This window comes from Botrytis byssoidea (genome assembly GCF_014898295.1).
Source record: "Botrytis byssoidea strain MUCL 94 chromosome Unknown BBYS_004, whole genome shotgun sequence".
NCBI classification, from domain to species: Eukaryota; Fungi; Ascomycota; class Leotiomycetes; order Helotiales; family Sclerotiniaceae; genus Botrytis; species Botrytis byssoidea.
Window position 1 is genome coordinate 1822788 of NW_024065845.1, and position 13500 is coordinate 1836287.

Here is a 13500-nt window from a genome sequence, read left to right on the forward strand (position 1 = left end):
CGTCGAGAATTGTAAACGTTCGCCCATTGTATTGCATATTGTGTTATACTCTTTCTATTTGCAGATCGAAGCTTGTAGCAGGACATACGCTGATAGTGCGATGGTGTTCTAGAATGTTCACAGTGGTCATGGGTATCCTGCAGCTTTGGGCACAGGCTTTGGAACAACTGGGAGTGTAGCTGGGAGTACTCTTGCAAGAGAGTATTCGATGGGACATTCCAGCATGGAAAATGGAGCCATGGAGGAAATAGGAGAGGAGCGAAGTGCATCACCAAACAAGCTTAGAAGATCAATGATATGGGACTCTCTATGGTCGATTGATCTTAGTTTGGAGAGAGGGAGAGGAGGAGGATTTTAATTACGGAAATGGGAAGAAGGAATTATATGATACGAATATTGATTGATAAATGGCGAAGATTAATAACATGGCGCAACATGATATTGCAATTGGAATCTGTAATGCGGGAGCGGGAGCATGGATGGATATATACATCAATCGGAGTGAAGGATAAGATCATATAATATGCTGGAGCTAGAACTACTCATACGAGATGCATCGGCGCGCTGAATGGGATGGGTCTGTATATGGATACGGATGGACTTAGGTAGTTATGTATAATAGAACACATCACATTATTGGGCCCTAGCAACCTGGGAACTGAGAATGGGGAATGGGGAATGGGAAGGGATACTGGGAAACGGGAAGGAATAAGGAAGAAAGTATTTATGACTCTCGAGTCGGCACTTATAGATAATCTTCTCATTACATCACATTGTATCGTATCATATCGTATCACGCATGCATCAGTACCTAGGTATATATATAACCACTTGATTATTTCCCATTCTTCATCTTCTACTTCTCAACTTTTCAACTCCAGCCAAATTACATCCTCACTATCCAGAATCGTATATACAGCAAATCAAACAATCAATCCACTCAGTCTTCAATATATCAAACTTTCATATCACATTTCACTTGGTAGTACCCCCAAAAACCAAACGTCAAATATACGATTGTCTACCTAGGTAGTTAGTATCTACCAGTCCAATTGACTTGAATATCCTACACAACTACAACCACAACTAACCTCCAAGTAAGCCCACTATAACAATGTTCCCGAGTCGTGATTGGCACTATAGATACATACATACATATATAGACAGATACATATAGTTGTATGTACATGACATACCTACACAGGGCATTAGATGTTAACAATGATCCACCCAGCAACTGAGCTAGCAATATTGTACGGCCACGTTTCCATTCTTCTTGTCCCATATAGCCAATCTCTTCATACGCGCTGTGTTTTCTCTTCTGTCAAAGTAGGAACCGAATAGGAGATCCGGAACCCTATTTTCATGGATAGCTTTAATCACAGCTGAGGATTATTAGAGAGATCAAGACTACTTAATATTCAGAGAAATTCAAAATCACTTGTGTACAATCACAATCACAATCACAATCAAAATCAAAATCATGAACGAAACATATCCACTGTGAACATACAATGTATATTCTACCCAAGCACAAATATGCTCTAATGTCAAGGCAAAAGGCCGACCTCTACTACTTGACCATGGTTGAAGAGCCAAGTAACGCCCGCTTTATAAAATTCATCCATAAACCCTTTATGTTGAAACTTTTCCCTTGTATATCCCCTTTATATGCCGTTGAAGGTCAAAATGCTTTTCCCCGGTATCATTGCAATCATTACTCATGTTGAAAGATTTACCCACAGCTCGCCTGTAAACAAAAAAAATGAAAACCCATATAAACATAATCTAGTATCTGTAGATCTCAGCCTTGAATGGTCCCTCAACCTCAAGTCCAAGGTACTCAGCTTGAACTGGGGTCAATTTGGACAACTCGGCGTTGACGTGTGCCAAATGGAGCTTGGCAACGGTCTCGTCCAAGATCTTTGGGAGAACGTAGACACCAACCTCGAGCTTTTGGGTCTTGCCGAACTCGACATACTTTTGACCGAAAGCCTCATCCTCGCACTTGAACAACATGATTTGAGCAAGGACTTGGTTGGTGAAGGAGCAGGACATGACGAAGGAAGAGTGACCGGTAGCACATCCCAAGTTAACGAGACGACCCTCAGCAAGGAGGATGATGTGACGACCGTTCTTCATGAGGTATCTGTCGACTTGGGGCTTGATGTTTTGAACGCTGGCAGCGTTTGCCTTCAACCAGGCAACGTCAATCTCAATATCGAAGTGACCAATGTTGCAGACGATAGCGTCGTTTGGCATGGCCTCGAAGTGCTCACCAGTCAAGATGTCTCTGCATCCAGTTGTGGTAACGAAGATTTGACCTTGGGAAGCGGCCTTCTCCATTGGCATGACTTGGTATCCGGAAACGGCAGCTTGGAGAGCGTTGATAGGATCAATCTCAGTGACAATGACACGGGCACCCATTCCGTGGAGAGCCATAGCACAACCCTTTCCGACATCACCGAAACCGGCGACAACGGCAACCTTACCAGCAATCATGACATCGGTGGCACGCTTGATACCATCGACCAAAGACTCACGGCATCCGTACAAGTTGTCGAACTTTGACTTGGTGACGGAGTCGTTAACGTTGATAGCTGGGACAAGGAGACCCTTGTTCTTCAACATCTTGTACAAGTGGTGAACACCAGTGGTGGTCTCCTCAGAAACGCCATAGCAGTCCTTCAACATCTCTGGGTATTTGTTGTGCACGAGTTGAGTAAGATCTCCACCGTCATCTAGGATCAAGTTCAAGCTCTTGCCATCCTTGAAGGAAACGAGTTGTTGTTCCAAACACCAGTTGTATTCCTCCTCGGTCTCACCCTTCCAGGCAAAGACTGGGACACCGGCGGCAGCAATAGCAGCAGCGGCATGGTCTTGGGTGGAGAAAATGTTGCATGATGACCAGGTAACCTCAGCTCCGAGGAATGTGAGGGTCTCAATCAAGACAGCAGTTTGGATGGTCATGTGTAACTATGATAGCTTCGTTAGTCTTCGATTCAGATTGAAAGAGCAAGAGAATACATACACATCCAGCAATACGGGCACCCTTCAAAGGTTGATCGGCAGCGTACTTCTCACGAGTGGCCATCAAACCTGGCATCTCATTCTCAGCGAGCTCGATTTCCTTGCGACCGAAGGCAGCAAGACTGAGGTCAGCGACCTATATAAGTATTCAAATTAGCATATGGGAATTAGCAATTCATAGTGAGAGCTTTATTTACCTTGAACTTGGATGCTGGGGCAGACATTTTTGGTGAGGGAAAGATGATATTGAGTGAGATAGATACTGAAAGATGAGAGTCAATTCAAAGATTCCGAGTGTAGAAGAATGAGTGCGAAGATTGGGATAGAGATGCCTTTTAATACTTACATTTGTTTTTAAGGGTGGAGCTAAAAAGAAGAGGCGAGGTAGAGAAGAAGAAGAGATGAAATGGGAGGATAAACAGAAAAACTTCGGGGGCCGACGCTTCAACTAGTGATGGAGGGGTGAGAAGAAGGAAAATTCTGCGCTAAACCCAATGAGGTTAGATACATAATCCCTGAGTACCAAAACCCAACAATAGGAAACGTTTGACAAAGAGATAGACATTGGATATCACTGTTCGGTGGTTCAGACTTGCATTGTTGTAGAAATACTATTGGATTTACATGAGTTGTTCAAATGTAGCTGTACTGTACTCGTATGTAATATACAATAATCTATAGTATTGAATACCTACATTGATAATGAAAAAAAGAGTAGATTCTCTTCAATAAGTGAATGACCCTTATACTTTGCTGGCTAGATCTTCTGGCTCCAGCTACCTAGGTAATTAGAGGATCTAGCCGACCACCGTCGCTTCGGTAGTCGGCCAACACTCTATGAAATATATATACTCCGTACGTAGTCGACAAGCAGATGGAAATCCTTCGCTTGTCAAACCCAAAGGTAGGTAGCTACTCCTCACATCTCATATATATGATTGTTCAGTGAGGTGAACGATGTGAGCAAAGTGAAGTGAAGTGATAACTAAGTACAAAATTCAGGGTCAACTTCAACATGGAATTTAAATTAGACATGTGGGTATCACTGATAGCAAATAGTAAAAGCCTGTAAGTGGGGTTGAGTTGCACGTTGGTGGGTGGACAATATCAAAAGTCCGTGCATTTTTGGAGGAATATACGAGATATCTATACATCCATAAGAAAAAAAGAGTTCTCAAGGTGTTGTCTATCGTTCCTTTTTTGATCATGAATATGATCCCACATATTGACATATCCCTCTGAACGCCATGCCCATGCAAGAAATCCCTCATAAGTGCCCTAGCTAGCAACCTTAATGTCCCTACTACCAGCTGCATTACATACGTTTCTTCTTAGTTTTGTTCTGGTAAGAGGTTGCTCTTTACTGCAAACATCTTTCCGGTGATGCTAGCAGTGAATCCATCCACCTGTCTTGAATATTGCTCAACTTGTCGTGCGTTCAACATACCCTCCAATCTGCTTGGTTCTGTTGGGAGTTTGAAGAGTCTTTCCCACTCATCCTCAGGTAGAGGTGCGAGTTTCTGTGTAGCTCTAGTAGCATTCTCCGCTGTACGCTTTGCCTTCCATGCTGTGACCTTGGCTTGCTCACGGGTCAATTGTCTTTGGAAGTATTGGAAGTTGTTGAGCTCAGTGTAATGAGTTTCTATGCTATCCAAAAGCATATCACAGGTTCGCTCCAAGTAAGGATCAATGGATAAGTCCAAGGATTCCATGTTAGGATAAAGAGGAGTTGGGGGTGTGTTTCGGTTGAGGTCTGCGAAACTTGCGGGGAATTCAAGATCCTTCTTTGGTAATTCGGCTGGCATTTGGTGCAAGAAAGAGGTCAAGAGATGGGAGTTGTGGACGATGATAGGTAATTCGACCAAGATGTCTTTGTATGTGAGCTTCGACTTTTGCATGCTATCGTCTTGTCAGTATTGGCGTTGTAATGGCATATCTTATGAACCTACTTCTCAGTGGTGAATTTACCCTCCTTGTACGCGGCCATGAAGGTTGGGGAGAGTCTGAAAGCACGTAGACTCAAAGCACCTTGGGAACTTCTGCTGACATCGTGAACAAGCGCGACAGTTCTCTCATTTGGTTCCTTTTGATAGAAGAATTGGTTTTCGATCAGGCTAGTGTTGATGAAATTTCCCATGTTTGCACTCGTGTACCATCCGACGTTGTTTGCATCGACATTGGCAATGTTTCGATAGGATCTGGCGCAAATTCGAAGAGTTCCGCGTCCAGTAGTCGTTGTCGCAAAAAGGTGGGTTATTTTTTGAGGATGGATTCTATTCATTTGTGTGCGAAGCCTTGGCGTTTTTTTTACACTAGCGATGACGGGAATCTTTAACCCCGCGCGAATCTTCTTCTTTCAACACAACACAATATTGTTTTTGTTCATCAATGATATGTTCAACTTCTATTCCAACATAGCGGATACAGTCTCGAGGCCCCCGAATACCTGCAATTAATACAGATTGCAATTATAACACGGAATGCTGAAAATATGAGAGTTTCAGGTAATCTTGAACGATTTTCGTCTCTTAATTATGTCTATTCTATTGTGGTATCATAAAAACAAGCAAACTTCTAGGTAGTCTATAAAATCATGGGTAACTCCTTCTACGCCGTCAAATTCAATTCCTATATTCATCCAATCGACCTGGAAGGAACTTGGTATCGGACTACTTCAGATAGGATATATCATTTTTAGTCGACCCATTGTTCAATCTCCCATCCTTTGATATCGTCCTTCACTAGGAGCCTTAATCGTTCGACTACAAGATTTAATCAGCATCTGCAACATGAACAACAGTAATAGGATTGAGCTTACTTTTCCATTCCGTATACATATGCCTGGCTGCGTTGGCTGCAACTCGATGGTGTGGACCCACGCTACCAATTTTAGCATCTCGTGAATTACGCCAAACGCAAGTTGCAAGATTTCGTCCGTTCTTGTCAGGTACTCCGAACCAGTACCTACAGACTGTCAGTTTATCTACTGCGTACATGGGATTTCTTATCCTACTTGAGAAATCCTCCACTTTCGGTCGCCTCGGCGTGGGCAGCTTTGTCAAGGGCACCAAGATCAGAGTAATGAGCGACAGTTTCCGGTGGGACTTGAGATCTGAAAACAACAATGTAAAAAAATTCCTCTTTCCAGGTGTAATTGGAGGCTTTCGCCAGCTCTCGAAGAGAATCTATGACTTCTTGCCACTAAAGCAAGTTTGGTTAGTGAACCTGAACTTTCAAGACTTGAGTCAGGATATTGGGGAACATACATTGAAAGTCTCAATGTATGGCGCAGTTGCATAATCTTCTCTCAGACACTTCAATCCAACAAGCGCTCTTGCAAGCAATTGATTTGGTGTATTCAAGGTATCGAGATCTAGTAGATGAGGTTTTTCGTCGTATGGACTGACCACCAAGGATCTATCTTCATTCAAGCTATCATTGTTGCTGCTTGAAACAGGATACTTCAGTTCAGTTGAAGATTCGAGTGTATTGGAAATTTCGTGGCGTTCAAGATTGTTGAAAGGTAGAGTAGGAAATGTAACAACGGCCATGATGTATGGAAGTATTGAAATTTTAGGTCTGGTCAATTTTAGGGGACTGTATAGGAAGAGGAGGTGAGATCGAAAAAGATGATTTGATGACTGAAGAAATGGATCGATATCTTCCAGACTATACTGGAACGAACCTATGGGAAAGTCAAAGATATAAGAATTGGAAGGGAAAGATGAGTCGAGGAAGGAGCGTCCAGGACGCAATTGCCCAAAAAGATACCACGACATGGTTTTGGATCAATACTATTCTACATTTAACATTTTTTGCGGGGGTGTCGACCGTTAAATGACTCAGGATGGTACGAAACATAGTCCCTATTGCGCCATACTCGGGTGTTGAAGATAATCACGCCTTTCTTTGTTTCGATTGTAAAATCAGGGGAATCAAAAATAGCCCTATAGGGAACAAAGATATATACCAACGTTACATGCGGGCATCAAAGACTTCATGGCATTATAAATGAAACTTTATTTTTGGAGCCTCATGTATATCGTACTAATTTGAAAGTTCTGACACCACGACACCCAAAACGGTGAATTATAACTACAACCTATTACAATCAGACTTATCCGCGTTGCCAATTCTTCAGTATCTTGATCAGAGTTTTGGTACCTTGCATCAAACTCTATCTGCCCGTTCTACTTGGTTAGAGAAGATTTAGAGTTCCAGAGATTACTCAGACCGGGAAGCCTAATTTAGACGTTTGAGCTGGAACGCTTGGTCTCCCAATGACTGGTAATTGATACGAATGAGCAAAGTGTTTCGTTTGAATTCATCTTCAATTCACTAGCACCATTTTCAATCGAATCTTGGATGGCTTCTTCTCGGTGATGAGATGGAGATTCATTCGAAGTTTTGTGTGGTCAGATTCAATTATACTTCCTTGTGCACGTTTCAACATCTTTGACACTTCTCCTTATGACTCGACCGGAATGATTCGCCTACGCAGAGTTTGAATAGACGTCCATCCTCTTTGCAACAAGATCCGCTTCATTTCTATAGTTTGCTTGGTCTACATTTACAGATTTCCTCAAAGTCACTGTCACTACTGTCACTATCAATAGCTCAGCATATGAGCCTACTGATGACCATTGCTACTGTCCATAGCTGAAAATACCATCGAACCGATGAACTACTCATAGTTCCGCGCAAAAGTGAAAGCAAAATTGTGTGTTGATATTTTGTATGATTGTTTCCATCAAGTCGAGAATCTGATAAGCTTGGCGATATTCGAATCTTGAAAGCGCACGCACATGAGTGAGGGACATCGGTGGGGGGGGGGGGGGGGTCATGGACCGCAGAACTCTGATTGTCCACGTAGAATTAAATATAATCGTGCGTGTAGTCTTTTCGTCCTATCATCATCCTATCATACATATACCCACTGTGGCATTGTAGACGTAGTGGGGCCACTACCCCAGATTCATGAAGCTCCGTCTTAAAGTTTAGGCTCCTGTCGATCTCCCAGCCATACTCTTCCACTTTCATAAGACCCCAAATAGAGGCCGCTACCCAATGCCGTCCAGCCGGCTCTTAAAAGAGCACCTCGAAACAATCCTTTCATTCCAGCTTCCGCAATAACTTCTCGAGCAATTGTGAGACTGCCCTTTTTCTTCCCTCCAAGATTATTAATGGATTGGCCTCTCTTTTTGGCTTCCTCTATCTTCTTCTTTGCCTCACTCTCAGTGTTTTCTCCCGATGCTGCAAGCATAATCCGGGTCTTCACTACGTCGACGGGTGTTGTGATTACAGCTGCAATAGATCCGGCGCTTCCAGCACTAACTGCTGTTATTGTTGCAGTCTCGAGCAACGAACCGGTCATAGTCCCATTTTGCCTCCGGTAGTTTTTGATCGACTCTTTCATGTGCTCAAACATAGGAAATTGCATTGCGGTGAACGGTAGATTCCGGGCAGCTAATGCCGTGTATCCTGTGAACAATTGCGAAGGTCTTTTGAATTTCTTCAATGCCTGCATAGTAACAGAAGCCCCAGATGCTGAGGAGTGAGCTGGTCGACGAATCATCTGTGCATTTTGTTTCAATACCTCCGCAGGAGTCAATATAAAGCATGATACCAGTTCAGCTACCGCCGAAGCTGCGCTGTGCACAAAAGGTTGGGGTATCAGTGGCGTGTTGTTGCCACCGAAGCTTGTATTTGCTTTGGTAAGAACAGATTTGATTCCTTCATACGTGGTGAAGAACGCTCCTGCTGCGAAACATTAATATTGAGCTAGATTCAGAAACTTGGGAGCTCATACATGAAGGTATAGTCACCAGAATTACAGGTCCGACTCCTTGATATAAACCTCGAAATAGTAAACCACGATTGATGGCTTTTTTCGATGCATCAAAGTAGATCTTTTTATAATCTGGACTTTGGAATCGGGTCTTAAGAGTATCCAAAGGGTATACTAGAAGGTCGACAGCTACTGCTGCAAACGCCCCCGCCTGCGAGTTGTGTTAGAAATGTGATCAAAACATTCCAAATCAGAAATTGTGTATGAAGCATGAAAGACATCACAGTGTCCCCCGATGATATCAAAAAATCGACAACTTGAAAGTCCTTGGTGCTTTATTCATCGCGGCTATTGGTATTTTGTTTACCTTTCCCCTGGCTCACCGGTAGCCAATTAGAAGCCATATGGAGGGGTAATTTTTCCACGCAAACACACTTGCTTGCTTTCGCTGCTACAATTTTTGATGAGCCAAAGAAACTTACAAGAAGAACATCTGTATGTGAATTCGACATTTAAAATCATAATGAAGAAAATGAAAGACTTCAATAAGAAATGTTGGAAGAAAACGAGACATGGACCCCTCCAACCATCGTCATAGAAGGGAGCTTTATCGGACGCTAAGATATGATGTATTGTAATCAAAAAGAAAGTCGAGCTCTCGCCTCAGCTTCATTTGGCCACTCACCACTTGGGCAAGCAAAATCAATTTTGCAGATCAATCTCATACAATTAAACTTTCCTTTTCAATTCATTTATTTTCACACTGGCGAACTGGTTTTGGTCAACAACCTCTCGAGCTGAGGTTAGAAAGACAGCTCCCCGAGAGACAATGGCGAAACCTGCTCCAACACCCCAAACATTAACTCCCCAGTTTTGTTTCTCAACAGTTGCGCTGAGAGGTATTTCAATGTATATTCTAATATTATGCACAAATAGGACTAATACTCTATAGATTTCCTTCGCATATCTCGCGCCTCAATTGACGATAGTATAACACAAAATCTCAATGCGCTCGTAACACCTTCGAGGGAAGGGTTTGACCCCTCATCTACTTCGATTCGCAATCCTCGATCCCCTCATTCAAAACAAATATCTTCCACTGCATGCCAGAAATTTAAGGAATCAGTTTTATTTTCTTCGTGGCAGACGAGATCAGATGTGCTGAATTATTGCGCTTCGGTTGCTACGAGTCCGGACCCCGATGATCCAGACATGCTGGAGAGACAGGTTGAGAATGCTAGGGATAGGGAGAGGGTGGTAGATGAGAGATTAGATCCTTATTCTGCGAGATTCTTCCCGAAAGAGGCGCGGACCGAGAGGTTGGCTGCTATTGTGAGGCAAGAAAGAGGGGTGGAAAATATTGTGAGGGCGAGGAGTTGGGGGTTAGTTAGGGAGAGATGCGGCGGAGATTCGGAGAGCTGGGAAGAAGCTATGGATCAGTGGAGGAAGAATAGGGAAAGACCTCAATGAGATAGTAGTGTGCATTTGGATGTTTATGTGCAAGACTGCACAGAAGCGGGAGTTTTTGGATGGGTTCGGGAAAATATATACAGAGGACTAAATGGCTACTGATGGACATATCTGAGAAGCTTGTATGAGTGTATGAGAAGCAATAGAAAGAATCATCTCCAACTAATTTAAAAGTATAACGCATGCATACCTTACACCATTGCACGAGAGCAAAACACAGGATGCCTAGTTGTTGGGAATAACATAAATCACACAAAATCTTACCAAATGCTTCAAATCTAGACATTTTCTAATGGTAACCTAAACACCAAATGGAGAAAGCAATTAATTAGACTTGCATTACATTGCACTAGTAATCTTTCTTAATGTCTTATTAATACCATCTCAGTGAGAGCACAACATATTTGAAAGCGGATATGAAATTCGCCCGGAAAATAGCCGGAACTTTCCACCATTGCAACCTCGAAAGTTCAGTATAACTTATTAATACACAACCCCTCCAAACAACGCAACTTCCCAACAGAGCAGGAAACTTCCCACCTGTGAGACGGAACGTACAGTCTAGGACTTTTAAATTGTTGTGAAGGACTTTGATACGACATCAAGACCATTTAAAAGAACACCAAAGTATTGTGAATCCTGACGTCAGAATCACAGAACAATCTTTAACCCCCCACGCTGTTGAATAGCTTTTCTGGCAAACGCAATTGAGCAGTCATGCCACAACCTTTATCTTCGAAAGAGTCCTCACTCTTCAGGACCGTGGTTCGAAATTATGAAGATAAGCAGTACAAGAAAGGTGCGCTACATATGACAGCTTGTTCACAGTCGCCAACTTACAATCCACAGGTTTGAAAGCTGCCGACCAGATTCTGAAAAAGAACCCTAAACATGGAGATACTTTGGCCATGAAAGCTTTGATTCTAAATTCTCAAGGGAAATCCGATGAAGCGTTTGCGCTTGCGAAAGTGGCTCTCCAATGCGACTTCAAATCACACGTCTGTTGGCACGTCTACGGGCTGCTCTATCGTGCCGCAAAAAACTTCGAAGAAGCTATCAAAGCATACAAATTTGCTCTAAAGCTAGAACCAGACTCGCAGCAGATCCAGAGAGATTTGGCGCTTTTACAAGTACAAATGCGTGATTATGCAGGCTATATTGTTAGTCGCAAAGCTATGCTAACTGCTAGATCTACCAGTCGACAAAGCTGGACTGCTTTAGCTGTGGCATACCATCTCAATGGCGAATTGGCAGAAGCAGAGAGAACTCTGACCACGTATGAGGGAACTTTGAAGAATCCACCCTCCAAACTCGATTTCGAGAACTCGGAAGCTGTTATGTACAAAATTACGTTGATCGCAGAACAAGGTGATATCAAGAGAGCTTTGGAATGTCTCGAATCGGATGGCAAACACAACCTCGACCGGCTAGCTGTTATGGAGCTGAGGGCAAAATACTTGTTCGAGCTTGGACGAAAGGAGGAAGCTGTAAAGGCATATCGTGCGCTGGTGGACCGCAACCAGGAATTCAAAACCTACTACGATTCCTTAATCCAAGCTATGGAGATCGACCCAACCGATTTGAAGGCTCGCAAAGCTATTTACGATGAATATGCAGAGAAATACCCACGATGTGACGCTGCGCGCCGGTTACCGTTGGATTTCTTAGAAGGGGAGGAATTTAAAGAGGCCGCAGACAAGTACATTCACCGTATGCTGGATAAGGGGGTTCCATCCACATTCGCAAACCTGAAGCATCTGTATGCCGATGCATCTAAGAAGGAAGTCTTACCGTCTATCGTTCAACAGTATATCGAGAGTGGGAAAAGTGAAGAAAGTTCGGAACCAAAGAGAAACGGTGATACATCCAAGGGCAACTCTTCGGCTTACTACTTCCTCGCACAACATTACAACTATTATTTGAGCCGCGACCTTGACAAGGCTTTGGAGTATATTGAGAAAGCTATCGAATTAGAACCTAAGAGCGTAGATTTCCACATGACAAAGGCGCGTATATTTAAGCATCAAGGAAATACTCAAAAAGCCTCTGAGATAATGGAAGAAGCTCGCAGTCTTGACACCAGGGATCGTCACATCAACACCAAGGCTGCCAAGTATCAACTTAGAAATGATGAAAACGAAAACGCCTTGAAGACTATGGGCATGTTTACAAGGGCTGAGACTGTGGGTGGACCGCTAGCAGATCTTCATGATATGCAATGTGTCTGGTTTTTGACAGAGGATGGAGAGTCTTATGCTCGCCAAAATAAAATTGGCTTGGCTCTCAAGAGATTTACGGCAGTCTACAACATTTTTGATGTCTGGTATGAAGATCAATTCGATTTCCATTCTTTCTTCTTACGTAAGGGTCAAATTAGAGCCTATGTAGATATGATGAAGTGGGAAGATAAAATCAGAGAACACCCCTTTTATAGTCGAGCAGCTCTTTCGGCCGTAAAAGTGTATCTTTCGATGCATGATAAGCCAACATCAAACGGAGTCAACGGATCTGCAGAAGAATCCGAGGCAGATGCTCTGGAACGCAAGAAGGCAGCAAAGAAGGCGAGAAAGGAAGCAGAGCGTCTGGAAAAAGAAGCTTTGGCAAAGAAAAATGAACCCAATAAGCCAGTGAAGGATCAGGATGGGGAAGTAAAGAAGAAGGATGATGATCCCAATGGAGAGAAACTAGCAGAGACCAAGGAACCGCTGGTTGATGCTATGAAGTTTTTGAGTCCGTTATTGCAGTTCAGTCCCAAGAATATTGAGGCGCAAATTCTGGGATTCGAGGTATTTGTTCGTAGACGTAAGTTCTCTCTTTTTTTTTAGCGTGTCTCATTATGGATGCAATACTAACACACTGAATAGAGAAACACCTCCTCGCGCTTAAATGTCTCATGGCTGCATCAGCTATTGACAAGGAGAATGAAAGTGTAAAAGAACAGAAGATTCGCTTCCAGAAGGTCGTGGAATCGGGACTTGAGGGAACCGATGCTAAGGTCGTGGAGATCATTAAGGAGGAGTTTGCTAAGCTGTGAGGGGAACCATCTCTGACGTGTGTGGGGAACGGCAGCGTTGCGAGATATGCAGGGTATAAAAGCTTTTCTATATAGTACTTCGAGGTTTCTCAAACGAAATAGCGTCATGGATTGAAGGCATAGTATAGCATGGCTCTTCAAAGTGGATGGAATTTTATAGGCTTTCATGACCCAACGT

The 13500-nt window shown here is 43.1% G+C and overlaps 6 protein-coding genes across 6 annotated transcripts; 2 read left to right on the plus strand and 4 right to left on the minus strand.

The window, feature by feature from the left end:
• Positions 1–1788: 1788 nt before the first annotated feature.
• EAE97_002661 (uncharacterized protein) lies at positions 1789–3254 on the minus strand (the record flags this gene model as incomplete). The annotated part of the gene is made up of 3 exons (XM_038873173.1): positions 1789–2976; positions 3032–3166; positions 3228–3254. The coding sequence occupies 3 exons, from the start codon at positions 3252–3254 to the stop codon at positions 1789–1791; spliced, it is 1350 nt and encodes a 449-aa protein (XP_038736379.1).
• A 418-nt stretch (positions 3255–3672) lies between these two features.
• On the minus strand, positions 3673–5311 carry EAE97_002662 (uncharacterized protein; the record flags this gene model as incomplete). The annotated part of the gene is made up of 2 exons (XM_038873174.1): positions 3673–4929; positions 4980–5311. 2 exons carry the CDS (start codon positions 5309–5311, stop codon positions 4362–4364), a joined length of 900 nt encoding a protein of 299 aa, XP_038736380.1. The 3' UTR covers positions 3673–4361.
• A 109-nt stretch (positions 5312–5420) lies between these two features.
• EAE97_002663 (uncharacterized protein) lies at positions 5421–6809 on the minus strand (the record flags this gene model as incomplete). The annotated part of the gene is made up of 4 exons (XM_038873175.1): positions 5421–5792; positions 5849–5994; positions 6044–6231; positions 6297–6809. The coding sequence occupies 4 exons, from the start codon at positions 6807–6809 to the stop codon at positions 5725–5727; spliced, it is 915 nt and encodes a 304-aa protein (XP_038736381.1). The 3' UTR covers positions 5421–5724.
• Positions 6810–8020: 1211 nt separating this feature from the next.
• EAE97_002664 (uncharacterized protein) lies at positions 8021–9330 on the minus strand (the record flags this gene model as incomplete). Its single annotated transcript, XM_038873176.1, has 3 exons — positions 8021–8790; positions 8840–9029; positions 9301–9330. 3 exons carry the CDS (start codon positions 9328–9330, stop codon positions 8021–8023), a joined length of 990 nt encoding a protein of 329 aa, XP_038736382.1.
• Positions 9331–9647: 317 nt separating this feature from the next.
• Positions 9648–10288, plus strand: EAE97_002665 (uncharacterized protein; the record flags this gene model as incomplete). The annotated part of the gene is made up of 2 exons (XM_038873177.1): positions 9648–9717; positions 9771–10288. 2 exons carry the CDS (start codon positions 9648–9650, stop codon positions 10286–10288), a joined length of 588 nt encoding a protein of 195 aa, XP_038736383.1.
• A 717-nt stretch (positions 10289–11005) lies between these two features.
• EAE97_002666 (uncharacterized protein) lies at positions 11006–13322 on the plus strand (the record flags this gene model as incomplete). The annotated part of the gene is made up of 3 exons (XM_038873178.1): positions 11006–11087; positions 11138–13090; positions 13153–13322. The coding sequence occupies 3 exons, from the start codon at positions 11006–11008 to the stop codon at positions 13320–13322; spliced, it is 2205 nt and encodes a 734-aa protein (XP_038736384.1).
• Between the last annotated feature and the right edge of the window lie 178 nt (positions 13323–13500).